Raw genomic sequence first — 16,634 nt, 5'->3', positions numbered from 1 at the left:
ATGAATGCCTGTGTGTAGCCTTGCAGTGACTCAGGCAGGAAAATGCTCTGGTTTCCACTTTATTCCTGAGATTTTGATGTACAGATGTTTAGGTGTCCTGCTGAAATACATGAAAGGAAGCTTGGGGTGAAGAGGAGAGTGAAAGCCTGGTCTCTGGAGACTGGTGATAGTTCCTTGTTCCTTTTTCTTAGCTTACCTTTTCCTGCACTCAGTATTCAGTAAATACTTTAAATTACCAGTATTTGACTTCCCAACCAACAGTGGGGGTTTTAAATTGTTTTAGAAGTCTAGTGACTCTATGGGCACAAAGAACCAGTATATCTAGTTTTTCTCAGTAATAAGACTTCTTGGTGTCTGGTGTGCATGTGAGATAGTTTGGGTTTTTGCTTACTTGCAGGAGCTGGGATGTAGTGGAATCCCAGAGCTCTGGGGTATGTTCCTGTGGGCTGAGGAGACTGTGCCCTGAAGCACTGCCCAGTCTGTAGCTGCAGCATGGACATGTGGAAAACTGCTTGATAAGCCTCATGGAAATAGTAAATTCTATAGATAAGCCCTCAGTACCTCAGCATAATTTACCAGGGTTTGTTTTTCTTTCTGGATTTACAGAGATATGAAAAATGCTGTAATTGGAAACAACAAACAAAAAGCCAACTTGATTGTTTTGGGAGCAGTTCCAAGGTATGTCCTTTGCTACTCTCCTTTTCACTGATTCACAACAGGTCTGGAATAATGATCCTTGGATCACAGGCACTTTTTTGTTTTAACTTTGATTGTAGTTGACTGAATACTTTCTTTAATGTAACCGAGAGAGATTTGAAGTATCTGTTAAACTCATGTATTACAGAACAGGCTGTTGAGTAATGCTTTTCATTTAGAATTTCATAGAATTCTCTAAAGTAGTCTTGGTGTTTTTATTGAACTTTACCAGCTCAGGAATAAAATCTATTTTTTTGACATTGATATTAATGATGGATGAAAGTGGTTGTATCTTAATCCTGTTCTTCAGCCAATTGCCTGGTGAGTTCATAACTGAAAATGTGTAAGGTTATGTTAAAGATTTGATTTAAAATATTGAAAAACATCTGAGATAATTTGCTTGTCTGCTCCACTTGCTTCAGAGGATTAAAAACCATTGATCATACTTTATTGTGCCTTGCTGCTTCAGCTGATGTTAACATTTTCTGGACCCTGATTCCACTAGTACAAATTGAACAGGTAACTTTAGCTCCTAGACTGCTCACTCCAGCTTTCATTTCCCCCCTCTTCTCCTCCAGCTTTCTTACAGCCTCACTTTGCAGCATTGGAGAAGGAAAACCTTGAGCACTGCAATGCTTGTGCTGGCAGTGTGGCACACACCTGTATCTTTTTGCTTAAATGGCAACCAGGTCCCAAACTATCCTGCTTGAGAGCTGCTGCTGCCTCGTCAAAAATGCTTTTTATGTGCAGAGAGTATCTTCTCACTGACAGACTGAGTTTGTGCCAAGGCCAGCCCTTGAAATTCTCTAGGGATTAGCAGTGGGGCTACCCCCTGTCCAAAACCTGCTGGATTATCTTCCCTTTCGACCAGATGCAAACAGGTGAAGAGAAGATTCCACAGGAGATGAAAAGATGAAAGTGGGCATTTGTTGAAGATGATGTGAAATTTATGGAATTTCTATCAGCAACAGGCCTTAAGGGGTTTTTGCAAGTCCTGCTGATTCTTGTGGTTCCCATTTTAAAAGCTACAGAAGATCTTCACCTTCCAAATCTAGAATCTGCCTGTTCTTATGTTTTGTAGGGCTTCTGTTCCCTCAGTTATCCTGCTTTCTGCTGCTGCTTGTTCTGTGCCCAGTAATGAAAATTCAAAAATGCTTTTTTCTTCATTGTTGTTAATGCCTTCTGGGTGCCCAGGTAAATTATACAGTTATTCTACAGCTGCAGATAAGTGACTGGACCTGGGAAATGTTAAAAGGTGAACTATCACACTTGTCCTCACTTCAGGACAAGTTATTCACAAATGACAGGACATCTCTTCAGAGATCTTCAGAAAAGGCTCTTCAAATACATTGGGTTATTGTGACCAAAGATGATTCTCTGTGGCTATAACCTGACATCCTCTATCCCCAAGTGCCTTTCTGAAGGCTTTACGATTTCCTCAAGGTGTTGCAGACAGACTTAACTAGATTATAGACTGTTTGGATTAGAGAACTCCTTTGGTTGTTCTCTGTCAAGGGGGTGGGAATCTGTTGGCTCTTTTGATGTGCCTTCTAATGGGTGAAGCTGGTGGAGTACAGGGACCTGTGGAATTCCAATCTGCTAAGCCAGGCCTCTCCCTCAGCGAGGAGAGGAATAACCAACCTGGCATTCTTTGGTTTAAGTCTTCAAGAACAGTTTTCTTTTCACAGAGTTCAGTTGCAGCCTCCCACGGGAAGTTGGTTCTCTTCTCTAATGGGAATTGTTAGAGTTCTGCTGCTGCTTTGTCCTGTGGTTCAGCTTGTTTGCTCATTTCTTGCTTCTCTTCCCCGAGTATTCCTCCATCCAGCTTTCAGAAAATACTCTTTAGACCCAAGGAACCCCTTCAGACCTGTCACTTAGTGGAAAAGAAAACAGTATATTCACATATTAGAACAGACTCGTACAGGGTTTGGAAACAAGTCTAGGAAGTATCTTCTGTTTGAAATGGGGCCAAATACTACTGGAATGTATGCAAAAGCGCTATTATTTTAAAATACCGCAAAGAAATGCAAAGTCCTTTGAAGATCTCCCTACAAAGGAAGCAGCTGCTGTGGAAGAATGGTGGATCCATGTCGCTTCTGGGCCAGTGGCCTCCTGAGTCTGTGAGCTGGCTGTTGAGTGAGGTCATCTTTGGAAAGGGGCATGTATCAATACCTCAAATGAATTTTTTTGGGGTCCTTTAATATTCAGTCTGACCCATGGTCACCTCAGGTCTGCTCGTTCTGAAAATGGTGCTAGGAAAAACAAAGTTGATTGAAGAAAGCTTGTGGAATTGCCATGTCTGGAATTTAAAACTAGGAGGTGTTAAAACTGTATGAATGTGTGCACAGACTTGGCCCTGGATGTTCAGAATGGAAATAGCCAGCTTGTGTGTGGATTTTGTTTCCTAAGAAATGATTTTCTATATCTCTTCCTAGAATCATAAAATTTCCATTCTCATGGAATGCTGGCCGTGGGCCCCTGTCAGGACTGCAGAAATGTTACTTTTTGAAATTCTTGCTTTTTAGTAGCAGTCCCAGAAAACAGAATTTTTAAAGTTTAGAGGGGAAAAGTTGTTTTAAGGCCAAGTTCTTTCAGTGGCAGACCAACTTAAAGCTAAGACACCATTGCCAAAAATAGTTACCTGCTTGTACTGTCCTTCAGCTTTTTTTTCCTTCTACCTTTGCTTTAGTGCTAGCAGAGACCAAGAAATCCCCAGTAAATGTTGGTGTGCCCCTTTACTCAGCAGTTTTATAAGAACAAATACTGCAGCTTTTGTGTCTATCACCATGTCAGACACCTCTTCAGAGTCCAAGTTCAATATTTAATGCTTTCTGTCAGTTCCTCTTACAGCCTAAATCTCGGAAATGATTGAATCATCAGTTCAAATGTAAATTGTTCTTTTCTAAGTTCATCCAGTAGCAGTCTGCAGTGCTGCTGGCTCCCAATCCTCTGAACTGTAAATGGCTCACAGAGGTGGAATTGGAAAAGAAAACCCTTCAGTGAAAGGAGCACGAGGAAGTTCCCGATGAGTCAGTGTTGCAGGTCTGTGGAGCAGCTTTGGTACCCGGAGAGATGCAGCATTGCTGGTTTGCCATCCAGGCACCAACGGGGCCTTTCAGTCCTGGGACAGTTTCCTTCCTTCTTTCATGTGGGGATGGCAGAGCATGGGCAAAGCAATGTTAAATCCCAGTGAGCAGAGCATAGTTCTGTCTTCCTGTTTGTTGTAGTTCCTTGTTGAAGCTCTGATCTGTGCGATTTTGACAAAAACCTTACCTGAATTAAGTTATTGCTGATCTAATTATTGCTGAGAATTCAGTATTTAAAGTCTAATCCACTTCGTTAAGAGCTTCAGTTATTCCTTTGCTCCAAAATTAATACAGTTTTAAAATCAAATCTTAATCCCAACCACCCAGGGCCTTTAACAAAACCACTAAATCATTCTTGTCACTTACTGAAAATGATTTTCTAACTTCCAGCTGATTTTTCCCCTGTCACATAAAGTCAATTACTTGGAGTGGTGAGGTGGTAGTGTACTTCTTCCCAAAGCTTTTTCTATGTAGGTGCACCTCAAAGAATTTTATATAGTTAATTTTAACCTCTCCCTATCATTTATTAGTGATTCTGTTTAACTGTTGGGTTTTTTAATGTTTTAAATTTCTTTGGAGCACATTTTAAAGGCCATGTAGAACAGCTGAAGGACTCTCTTCCATTCCATCATTTGAATTTTGAGTTCTGCACAGACTGTTAGGTTGCCTATGGAAGTAAAAAAAGAATTTTTGGGGTTTTGAATTGTTTCTAGGGCTGTGAACACACCAACATGAAATTTTCTATTTTGATTTATTGTTAAACGTAATCAAATTCCTTCAGGCAGTGTTCCTTTAGAGTTTGCCAAAAGAATAAAAGATTGCTGCTTTGATAGCTGTGTAACCTGGTAAAAAAGATGAGAATGGAAATGCTTTTGGTGTCTCTGCCCCTGGCAGTGCAGGTAAAGGTGCAGTGAGAGGCCAGGTTGGTGTAACAGAGCTCTTCTCACAGAAGCACCCTCTGTGCTTCTGACCACGTCCTACCTCCACTTTGTGTGTTGTGTTTGACTGCACAGACACTGCCTCAGCTCAATAATCACACAAAAGTAGCTCTCACAAAAAGCACGTCTTGTTCTGTGGAGTTAGAAACTAGACAGACAAGCAGAGGATGGGGAGAGCAGGACTTGCCCTACAGCAGTGGAGAAATGTGCCTTGAGGTGCTGGGGGGCTGCTGGGGTGACAGTGCCATGGATGCCCACCACGGGGAGCTGGAAAATCAGCCAGGACAGTCACTTCAAATGGTTCAGTGTTTGGTCCTGCCTCAGAGCAAGGCCAGTGACCTGAGCATCTGTCAGAACTCCTCGTGGCTCCTCTGTGCCCACCTGGCTGCCCTGGTGCCTGCAGGAGCTGAGGCCTGGCCTCTGCTGGTGGTGTTAATAAATGTGCTGTTATCAGGTCTGCACATCTTCTGGGACCTTCATCATCCCTGGCATGTTCCCAGCTTGGTTCCAGGAACTCCATGCACTTGGACACAGTACTGTGAGGTCTGTCATGCACATTAGGGAGCGTTTAGTCCAAACTTCTTGGATGTCCTTACAAGGCCAGGACGCAGTTGTTTCCTGATGCCTTGTTCTGTTCTTTGTGCATTTTCTATCATGCTTTCCATAGGGCAGGGATCTGTGCCCAGGTGCTGTGGTTTGCTGTCTTGGGGGAAGGAGCTTCACCTGCCATGCTGGTGTTTTCCAAGGCTTGCTTTGCTCTAGGGTGGTGAAAGAGGTGGGGAGCAGAGGCTCTCACAGGCCTCCTGTGGTTGTCCTTTGCTTTTCTTCAAATCAGGTCAGGAGTCAGGACCTGATTGCATAATTAGACATCTCTTAATGAGGAATAACCCTCTCCACAAGGATGATGTATGTAACTGGAACAAGGTATTCTTCTAACCCAGCTGTGGAGTACAGGTGAGTCAAGGCAAACAATTGCAGTCAGCAGAATTGTATGAGAGCTGCTGTTTAAAAGCTATACAACCCCATATCTCTGAAGTGCCTGTTCTGATAGCAAAGAGGAAGTTGTTAATACAAGATGTACTTCTAATGGTACCTTTTCTGTTGTGTATTTTTATTAGAATTTTAAGTTTCAAGTTTAAAAACATCATGTAGAAGGTAGCTTTATGGTACCTGGTGTTCCTTGTACTTAAGGAGCTGGAAGCGTCAAATCTGTACAAAATTACTCAAAAATGTATTCTTGACGTCCTCTTTCATGTGCAGATGCTGGATATTGGCTGGTGATCTCAAACTCAGTGAGACTGTAGTGTAGTCTTTTTGGTATACAATGGAGAATTTCAAACTACAGGCGAATGGGAAGTAGAAACAGCTTGGTTGTTGGTATCCTCAGCCAAAAAGCTTTCAGAATTGGTTTGTCTAAATGAGCAGTAGTTGTTCAGATGGCAGTCATAGGCTGGCTGATGTTCTAATTCGACAGGAATTTCTGGAAGACTTAGAATAAAGTTTGAATGTGTTTTATCAGAGTAAATGGAATGAACAGTCCGGTGGTGGACTTAGGAATAAGACATCAGTCTTGACCAAAGTGATAAGATGGTTGAAGCAAGACTAGGTGAAGATGCTGCTTTATGTAATGCCTATTAACCATACTTCTTGTGAAAGCAAAAGGCTTTTATCATCTCAAAAATAGTCTTAAAATGAACTAGTGTAATTCACTGTGTAAGTTAAAAAGCTCTGAGTATTGTTTGTGTAAATTTGTCTCTGGTTTCAGGGGCTGTGTGTTGATCCCACATATTCTGGTATAAATGGCTGCAGAGAATGGATGTATTTATATTTTGCTGAGTGGGTCATGGAATGGTCTTAGGGGGAAACATTGGAATAAATTCAGCTCAGACTGGAGCTCTGACAGTGCTGATGCACTGGGAGGGAGGGGTTTGATCTACTAACCAAGAGGAGAGGCTGTGCTGCAGGCACCTCAGTAGCCTTCAGGTCACTCTAGAAGGGGGTGTGTGAGCACCTCGAGGGAGCTGGGAGCACCAGGGTAGGAAGCAGGACAGGAATCTGTGGGGAGGTATTCCTGCAGTAAACAGGGCTGCATGGGGAGGAGCCAGGGCTGTTTTCAAATGAAACATCGTTAGAGAGGAGGGTGAGGCAAAACTTGATTGTAGTCATTAAAAATGTAGAGCTTCAAATGCAGACCTCTTGCAGCTCAGTAGATATTGAAACTCTCCAAAGGTGGATTTAGTTACGTGAGCAGGAATCAGGCTGGATGCAGGTTATGTGGTGTATATAGAACAGCTCATGGAATATTAATGTCACTGAGGATGTCTAAGCATTAGGATAAATTACTAGAGCTGTAAGCTGAGACTCCTTGTTTTACTCCTTAGGGAAAAGCTTTCTGTGCAGCCAACTTCCCTACTTACACACTGCATACTGCTCAGCTTGGCTCTTCTAAAAAACTACTTGCACCATGTGAAATATTTCAGAAGCAGTTATCTTTGCTTTGTAGGGCTTATTAGGGCATAGAGTTAGCCCAGGTCCCTTGGGTCCAGCCTCTGGAGATTTGGAATTACCATTGCCTCCAGAAGGGAAACTGGCATCTCACTTCAGGATAAATTTCTGTGACTAACAAGTCATAAAAATCACTCATTTTTGAATCTTCCTGTGTAAGAATCTGTAGCTATTTAGTTTGTCACTTCAGATATTACTGTACAGAAATTATTCTGAATGCTTTTAGTATTACACTTAGTTGTGTCTTTGGGAATTTCTGTGGAAAGTGATTGCTTCCTGTTATGTCTGAAAAGTAGTGCTTTTTAGCACTGGAAAGAACAGATTGGAAAAAAAAAAAAGTTTGTTGTCCTGCCTTGTTTGAGCTATTCTCAATACATTGATTCCATTCACAGTATGGGGTTGGCTCTCACAGGGACTTGAGCATGTTCAGAGGTGCCCTCTGTGCCTGCAGTGACTTTTTATTCCATATTCTGTTAGCCAGCAGGGGTAACTTGCCTCAGCAGTGCCTTCATCTGTATGTTCATCACAGGGGTTTCCAGGGCAGAGCTTTTGGGCCTTCTTGCAATGGACTGGAGTACAAGCATCTTCCAAGGTAGAATAAAACCTGTAAGAATCGTGGTAATTCCACAAATAGTGTATTCATCCCCTTTGCAAGGGGACTGGTAATAAATGTTCAGATAATCATGACTCAGTTAAAGCTCTTACTCATTAACATACTTCAATGAAAGGTGTCTTAAGCTTCACAGCCCTCAAACTGCTACCCTGGGCTCTTTCTCCATGTGCCTGCTTATGGGCCTTGAGGAAGTGCTGAGTTTCATCTCCTCACCAGGTGTTTTAGGAGCCTGAGAGATGTTTGTGACAACTTGTAAATGGGATGAAGTGTGAAAGAGAATTTCTGTTCTTTTCACCTGTGAGGTTGGTGCTCAGACTGGATTGGGGAGGTCTAAATCGTGCACATCTGTGTTACGGTGTGGAGCTCTGGTGCATCACACCCATCTCAGTCATCGGCAGAGGAAAGGGAAATCTGAGCTGTGTCTCTTCCTTGCTGAGCTGCTGGAGTTTCCTTTTGTTCAGCAGCTGCTTCCCTTGGAAGTTTTCTGCTTTAAAATAATCCCTGGTTTTCCCGGGTGTACATTGTGCCTCCTGCTGACCTTATTTCTGTTTCTTCTTGGAGTCCATTGAAGTGTCTCTCTGGATGGGTTTGCTGTCTTTCCTCATTTGGATATGACTTCCTGGGTATCGTTCCTGACATCTGAGAAAAAGGCCTTAATCACTTAATTGCCCTTAGAAGGGCAGGGACAAATGGCAGAAGTTGTATTTTCTATAAACATAAGAGGAAAATACCTGAAGAAGCCTTGTAGAAGCTTGAAAGAAGTCCAAATACTGCATTTTAAAACCTTGGAAAATGGTGGTGAAGATCTTTTGAGATCTTTCCATCAGCTTTATTTCATTTCCTGTTTGTTGTAATGTGAAGGACCACAGGCTGAAGAGTGTCAACAAGGACATTAGTACCCTTTTGCTGTTTTAGAAGTCTTTTCTGTGTATCTGTGCTTTTGTTTTTCCCTGAAGCACACAAAAGTGTGTTGTGGTGGTTCTAGCAGAGCGTTGTTCCAGTATTTCTGCTGGTTTGGAATCCAGAGGCTGGCTGCTAAGGGATAGGGCTGGAGATCAGGGATCCAGGTTATGCAGAGACTCTGTGTTCTTAGAACATGTGGACTATGAACACGTACCTTAATCATATTTTTAAGTTTCCAATTTCCAAATGATAATCTTCCCTTCTGTCCCCTGCATATAAATGCCATTTTTCTACCTTTTTATTCTGATGGTATTAATGTAAGGGAGGAATGCATTACATCTTTGCTGAATTTGTCTAGGCTAGAGCCTGGGAACAACAAACCAGTCCAGGATGTTCCCATGGACAACAGAAGGATGTGTATCTTTGTCTTTAATGTTTAACAGTACTTTATTAATTAACAGTTTTCTCTTTAGTGACTATATGGATTCTCCTCACTTGAAACTTTTTCTAGTTTTATAGTTTCTTGTGGAACTACTTAATTTTCAATGTTACTTGGTGTCAGTTCTGTCTTTTAAGGACAGAAATAGAAAATATTACAGTATGCATGTCTAGCTCTGTGGAACACCTGATCTGAACCTCAGACTTATTTTAAAGATATGGAAAAGGATATTATTAGTATCTCAGAAACTTATTGTATGTAAAGTGGGAACTTAAATGTTGATCTTCACTAATTATAAAGTTTAAGTAAGGCTTTCTATTTTAAGCATGTTAGACTTTAGATTGTAGTCGGCGTGTTTAATTTTTGCTCTTTAACAGAAGTAGAGCTGTAACATTTGTTCCACGTGTTAATGGGAAAGAAAATAGCAATTACTTTCCTTGGAAGAGAATAGCCTTCAGAATTTCATGTGCTTTTGAATTTTTAAAAAATCCTTTTGGGGAAGTCTTTTTAGGGCATGATATTGAGGGGCTGGAGCATGTCCAGGGAAGGGAACAGAGCTGGGGAAGGGGCTGGAGCCCCAGGAGCGGCTGAGGGAGCTGGAAAGGGGCTCAGCCTGGAGCAAAGGAGGCTCAGGGGGGACCTTGTGGCTCTGCACAAGTCCCTGACAGGAGGGGGCAGCCGGGGGGGGTTGGGCTCTGCTCGCAGGGAACAGGGACAGGAGGAGAAGGAACGGCCCCAGGCTGGGTCAGGAAGATTCAGGTTGGATACTGGAAAAATTCCTCCCAGAAAGGCTTGCCCAGCCCTGGCACAGCTGCCCGGGCCACTGGTGGAGCCCCCAGCCCTGCAGGGATTTAAAAGCCGTGTGGATGTGGCGCCTGGGGACATGGGTCAGTGGTGGCCTTGGCAGTGCTGGGTTAATGGTTGGACTTGATGATCTGAAAGGGCTTTTCCAACTTTAGTGATTCGGTGACTGAACATTTCTGCATACAAGGAGCAGGTTATTTGTTGGAGGCCTTGATAATCAGAGGAGGCCATTGGGGTAGTCTATACAGGGAAGACACAGAGCAGGTCTTCAGCATTTTCTAGTGAAAACAGAAGGAAGTACTCCTGCATTTCTGAATTTCTAAATTGACCTCTAGGTTATTGAAAGCTATTTTAAAAAAGGTTGTTGCTACTTGCTACTGACGTTTTTTAATTAGTAACTAGATCAATATTTACCAACACAAACAGCAGAGGAGTCAACCAGAGTTAGAACAGTAGATGAGATTGTGCTTTCCACATAGGAGCTCAATAGCCTCTTCTTTTCCAGGATGAATTTTAGCCAGGATCTCTCAGTGCATTTGTACATTACCACAGAAGCTTTTGTTTCCTGTCCTTACCTGATCTAGAGGGCAGAGAAAAAAAACCATCTGTCTGTAAAGAGGTAATAGTAGTGCAAAGTTATGATTCCACAGGATTGAGGGAGTGCTATTTTTCCTTAGTGATTGTAGTGGGTTGAAACCCACTTAAAACCACGACAGTGATGATTTTGTATACCGCTGATTATGTATTTTGGTTCTTGATACTGTAGAAAGAATCCAAATTGATTGGGACCCAAACTACACCGTTGGCAAGATGTGCATTAGGCTCGCAGTGATCCTGTTTAGCCCCAGTTCAGCTGCCTTTCTTCATGTAAAACTTTCCTGGGCTTGCTTTGTGTGTGCAATCATTTCTCAGTGTTCAAAACTCAGAGTGCTCTCAACCCTCCCCATGCTTGTGCTTGGTGATGGAATTATTTTGCAGTTGTGACTCAGAAGAAATCACTGCCAAAGATAAGTATCCCCACAGTGGTGATCAGGTGTTAGGGTTCCCTTTCCCATCAGCCTCAAACTGCAGATGCATTTCCTTTAACTGAAATTTGGGGTCTCCCTGTTATCCTGAAAGCCCCATCCTGGATATCAGTACTGTGACAGTACTTTTTAAAGAAAAAGCAGTGGGGCATTTTTCTACACCAAGTAAAAGTTGTGTAGGAACACACAGTGTGAAAAGATTGTGAATGAAGTGTTCCTCTACTCTTTTGCTCAGTCTTAATCTTTCTATAAAGGATTTCATCCTCTTTACATAGCAGGATTCAGATTATTTTCTTTCAGACTTAAATTTTCTCTTCCATCTGAATTTTCCTCTAAAGATACTTTTGTTTGCAGGTTGCTGTATTTGCTCCAGCAAGAGACCTCGAGCACGGAGCTGAGAACGGAATGTGCAGTGGTCCTGGGCAGCCTTGCCATGGGGACAGAGAACAATGTCAAATCCCTCCTAGACTGCCATATTATCCCAGCCTTATTGCAAGGTACTCCTCCCTTAATGGATCTGTGTTTGTAAATGTTCCTAAAGTACTGAAATAAACAAGCATCATGAGACTGAATGGTTGGTTTGCCCATATTTATAGGATTGCTATCGCCAGATTTGAAGTTTATTGAAGCTTGCCTGCGATGTCTCCGTACCATTTTCATCAGCCCTGTAACTCCAGAGGATCTGCTATACACAGTAAGTTGTAAGCAGATTATTATGTCTTTTTAAAGGCTATAGAGAGGGTGGGAGTGAAAAATCTTGTTGTCTGGAGTAGTAACAAGGCCTTGTCTGAGCAACAGGGTTGGCACTTCTCGCCTACCTTTAAGGTGTCTGGCACCCCTGACATTTATGGCTTGTTTGATATGAGCTGGTCACCAAGGTAGCCCACTGATAAAGAAAATACCTACATGATCAGACTTGTGTGCAATCCTGAGGAGGAAAAACTGTCTCTAAATAGTATTTAGAGGTACTATTATCAGAGCTATACTGGCAACAGTTACTTGCTGAAACTTAAAAGTTTTATCCAACACTGTCCTCCCTCTCCAGATGGGAGAGGGCTTGCTCAGTTTTTGTACTTCCAGTGGAAGAGCTTCACCTGTAAAATGTCTCTGCTCTTACTTAGTATATGTGTGGTTTCCATTTAAGTGACAGGAGGATAGAAAATGTGCCTCTCCTGTTGCTGTAATCCTGAGTTCATCCTGGAGCATGTGCCAGCAGGGCTGTTGGTGCTGGCCCTGGTTGGGTGACTGGGCAGAGCCCTCTCTGAAGGTACTGCTGTCTCCAGGGCTTGCCCAAACCCAGGCACTGCCTCTTACTGGGAAGGAGGGGCAAGGAGGGTTTGGCTGCTTCCTTTGTCTCGGTGTGAGGGATAAGGTGAACCATGGAATGAAAGCTGCAGTGGACCAGCAATCTCTTCCTCCTTGGAAAAGGGGAGCATTGCCCCAGTCTGGGGGAGGTCACAGAGCAGCTCCAGCTTCTGAGGGTAACTGGGACCCCACAGTGAGAACCACTCTGGTCCCACTCACAAGGAGCTGTTGTTTGCTGAGGAAGTCTTGGTGCTTACAGAGAAGGGCACAGCTGGCCTCTCACATCATACTTTCTCTACAGTTTGGCTGTTAATAGTCAACAGATTTTCTTCATGATTTTTTTGTCTAGTTGTTATACAGTGCTGCAATGTCTGTTTTGTTCTCTATTCCTTTTCCAATGACTTTTTACACTTTCATTCCAGACACAGGTATGCAGACTTGTTGTTTTCTATGGACTCAATCTTACCATACACCTATTCTGGATTTCACCTGCCAGTTAGTCCATCTCAGGAAGTCAGATTGCATTTAGTGTGTGTAGGTAAATCAGCCAGCTTTGTCCTCCACTGTTCACTGCCTTTTTTCCAGGTGTTTTGTGGTTGTTCAGCAAGGGAAACCTCAATGTGTATTGTATGTGTGAACATCGAAGGTGCCTCTCCAGTGAGTGATCCAAGGGCTTCCTCTTTGTGTCTGTGCTCCTTTCTTTGGCTTCACTCCATGCTCCCAGATTCCCCCAAGTCAGCCTCTAAGAGTTGATAATTGCTGAGGCATCTGCTTCCTGCTCTCAGCATCCAGAGCCAGGGTTTAAGATGACTGTCTCCATTAACAATCCGTATTTCTTCCTGGGGATCAGTGCTCAATAGGGACTTTTAATTGCTCCCTATCTGGAGGAGAGATTTGATGTCTTGAAGGGAGAGGAAGGGGTAGAATATGGACAGAAATGGGAAAGAAGCACCATTAGCATCAAAATAACCACTAGCATGGGAGCAATATGCCCAAGAGGTTGGATTTGGTGTTTCATGCTTTGCTTTCTCTGCTGCACAGCAGTGACATCAACTGCTTCCCCAGTCCTTCTTCAGGCAAATGGGATGTCCTGGAATTAACCATATCTACAGGAAATTATCATCTGCTGAGGGGTCCTTGCTCTTAGTTCACCTGTAAAACCCGTTTTCCCCTTTCCCATTCCAGTTAGATACCTCAAAGTTAAGTATTTTATGATTGTGCTTAAGGTCCTATTTCTGCAAATCCTTTTTTTTTCTTCTCTTGTGGGAATACCCAAGGCCATGCTTTGAAAAGTACTGAATCCAGATCCTTTGAAAAGATGTTTTTCCTATCTCTTGGAAGGTACAGCCCCAGCCCACACTGCTGCAAGCTGTGTTTCACAAGGCAGCAGTTGAGACATTGGCTTTGCAATTAAAGAAGTAATTATGGGCCTAATGAACACTTCATGGTAGACATTCCAACACTGAGAACAACAGGAAGAATTCAAAGTTCCCGTTTAGCCACCCTGCTCCCTCTTTGTTTCTGGTCCCAGCAGCTCTGGGGAGGCTGTCACCATCTCCATGCAGCTGCAGCACTTGAAGGTCTCTCAGGTTCTGCCTTTTTCAGGTCCTATTTTGAAAGGTAGGAGACGAAGTTTGTCAGTGGCTTTTCATTCCTGCCCAGTAGTTCTGGAGAAAACTTCTGAAAAGTTGGATCTTGAGTTGTGTCTAACCTGGAAAGTTTCCCAGAATTTTTTTGTGTTTTGACTGCAGAGAGAGGATCTTGAATTTGGGCAGGACTGTTTCCAAGACAAGGTATTAGGAGTTAGCTTAACATCTCCAAGGGTGTTGCAGTCATTCTAGAGGTTTCAGAAGACCTCTCAATTAAAATCCAGGATATACAAGTGCTTTAAAGCTGCTTAAAACATTCCTTTCTGTTTGTAACAGGTACACATCATCCACAGTAACTGGAATATTTCTCCCAACAGAAGTGCTGGGTGTCAGAACTTTGCTCTTGAGCCTTACCTTATGGACAGCAGCCTGAAGGATAAACTGCTGGCAGTTTTGTGTAATTAATTCGGTTCAGTTCCAAGGATAAAATAGTTCTTCAGAGGTGGAAACATTTGGGCAGTTTCCTATAGGAACTTAGGATTTGTACTGAGAAAATACACACATCCATGCATCCATCCATCCATGCATCCATCCAGATGAACACTGAGTTCTCAGAAAGGGCAGGTTTTTAGGGTCTGATGCTGACCTGTGACACCAAGTTATATCCAGACCTGCTGTGCCAGGGAAACCCTTGTTCCTGCATGGGCAGGGTGCAAGCTTTGGTGCTGAGACCCATTTAGTGACCATGCTGCACTTGGAAATGAGGAATGATGTGGGAGAGAGATCTGTTGAGGTGCAGACGTATGTTCAGACTTCTTTAAATTCCAAGATTGTCCATGTGAACCAGCCAGCTTACCATAGCTGGATGTGTTTTGGGTTGCTGAGTAGATGGGAGTCACTAAGACTTGACTGAGATCCTGTTACTTCAGCTCCTGATATCTTAATGAAAACAGAAGAATGGATTCAGTGGCAGAAAATGTTTCCAGCCCATGGAGGTGTTCTGCATGTTTCCTGACAGATGTTCTCAGTTGTGATTGCATTTTCCTTCCTCAGTGGGACCCAGATACAATTCCAGTGGGAACTTGCTGTCTGTGATGCTGTGCTGGCCTAGCAGGAGGAGGTGCATTCCCTGCTGGGAATGTCCTGTCCTTACCGGAGCTTGGGGAGTGAAGGCACTGTAGCAGGATGAGTCTCTGTGTTGTTGAGACAATGAGAAATCAGGTTGAGAAGTCTCAGTCTCTAGAAATGATGAGTGAAAAGCATTCCTGCTTCCTGGGCAGGTTTGGGATGGAAAAGCTGATGTCACCTGGTGATTGGCCAGGCTTGGTAAAGGGGAGGAGGTGTACCTGAGAGGATTAATTACACTGATTAATTACCAGGTGTTCAATGAGCAGTGAACCCGCACTGCCAAGTGTACACGTGATCCACAGTTCCCGAGGGAGGAATCTGGGTCAGCCTCCCATGCCTTATTCCTTTTTTCGTTCTGGCTGTTGGTGGTGGCTGAACCAGGAGCAAGGATGAATGTTCTCCAGTCTGAACTGCTTCCTGAAAATGAGAGTTGTAAAAGAACCAATTCTAGCTTGTAGAGCTTGAATTTAAGATATTTGGGTGGATAGAAGCATTTCAGTTCTCTGACCTGGGGAAATAGCAACCCTCTATTAAAAACAAATGTTTTAAGAGTAGGTCTTATGAATTTTGTTTTGGTGTTAAAAAGGAATATGAAGAAATTAGGTATTGGGATCCAAGCAGGTGAATGTAACTGTTCATTCTCTCTGAGTTCTGTTTGTATGGACAATAACTTTGTTGCAATATATGTGATACAGAGACTTGGCTTAAGTTGCCTGGAACTACTTTGTTAGCAGACAGCATCCTAATGGGTTTGTGAATCTCATTGTTCTAACCTTATGGATGTAGACTCAATCTCACTAGGCTTGCTGGGAAGAGCCTTTGTTACTTAGGCATCAATACTGAATAAAAGTGGAATTATGTAGCCTCACATTGACACCTAATCACTATTCACATTTAGTTGGAGTCAGCTATGTCCACACGTCCCTGTGTTCTTTCTAGGTTCTTTTCTGATCAACATGCCAAAATTATTATACAAGTTGGATATTTTAGCAGAATTGTAGAGCAAAACTAACAGTTTTCTTACAAACACATTAAGGAAGCACTCTTGGAACTTTCCAAGAGTTTTTAACCTTTTCATGCCCACAACACTTGGGATCTGATGGAACAAAATGTGAAGGTGTATAAAAGATATCTGTAAAGAATTGTGTCTTAAATGTATAGTCCAGAATATCTAATAATACACTTCTTTGTGCATTGGCAGAATTTCAGGGGATCCTCACTGTGTTGTTTGCAAGGATTCATTAACTCTCATCTCACATGTACAATAACACTGTTGGGGTCACAGTGGCACCAGAAATCCCCTGTCACAATGTTTGGTGGCACAACAGCCCCATCTCGTAAGTGCTGAATGGAAATCATCCAATACGAGAACCTTCCCATCCAGGAATTTCCCACTGCATCATGGTGCCACACTGGTCAGTAAAATGTTCTCTTATACAGATCACCATGTGCTATTCCATTCCCATTTCTATAGCTCTGCTGTAGAGCTTCCCAGCAGTTTGAGGCTTGATTTCTGTCCTCTTAGATCTTTACCAAAAGTCTCCAATTTATAAACTGCAGCTGGAATACTCATGTGACCAATACTTATGTGACCAATACTCAT

The 16,634-nt window shown here is 42.8% G+C and overlaps 1 protein-coding gene across 4 annotated transcripts in view; it reads left to right on the top strand.

The window, feature by feature from the left end:
• ARMC8 (armadillo repeat containing 8) overlaps window positions 1-16,634 on the top strand; it is a 63,633-nt gene that overhangs the window by 14,527 nt on the left and 32,472 nt on the right. For 3 of the 4 annotated variants that reach the window (XM_039556844.1, XM_039556842.1, XM_039556841.1), the window contains exons 3-5: window positions 607-678; window positions 11,364-11,506; window positions 11,606-11,703. In XM_039556844.1, the coding sequence (XP_039412778.1) occupies window positions 607-678; window positions 11,364-11,506; window positions 11,606-11,703 (313 nt within the window). The remainder of the gene's footprint in view (window positions 1-606; window positions 679-11,363; window positions 11,507-11,605; window positions 11,704-16,634) is intronic. The other variant, XM_039556843.1, reaches the window with a different exon arrangement.

This window comes from Corvus cornix, chromosome 9 (genome assembly GCF_000738735.6).
Source record: "Corvus cornix cornix isolate S_Up_H32 chromosome 9, ASM73873v5, whole genome shotgun sequence".
NCBI lineage: Eukaryota > Metazoa > Chordata > Aves > Passeriformes > Corvidae > Corvus > Corvus cornix.
Note: the sequence above shows the minus strand (reverse complement) of the source record. Positions and strands in the feature narration are given on the sequence as shown.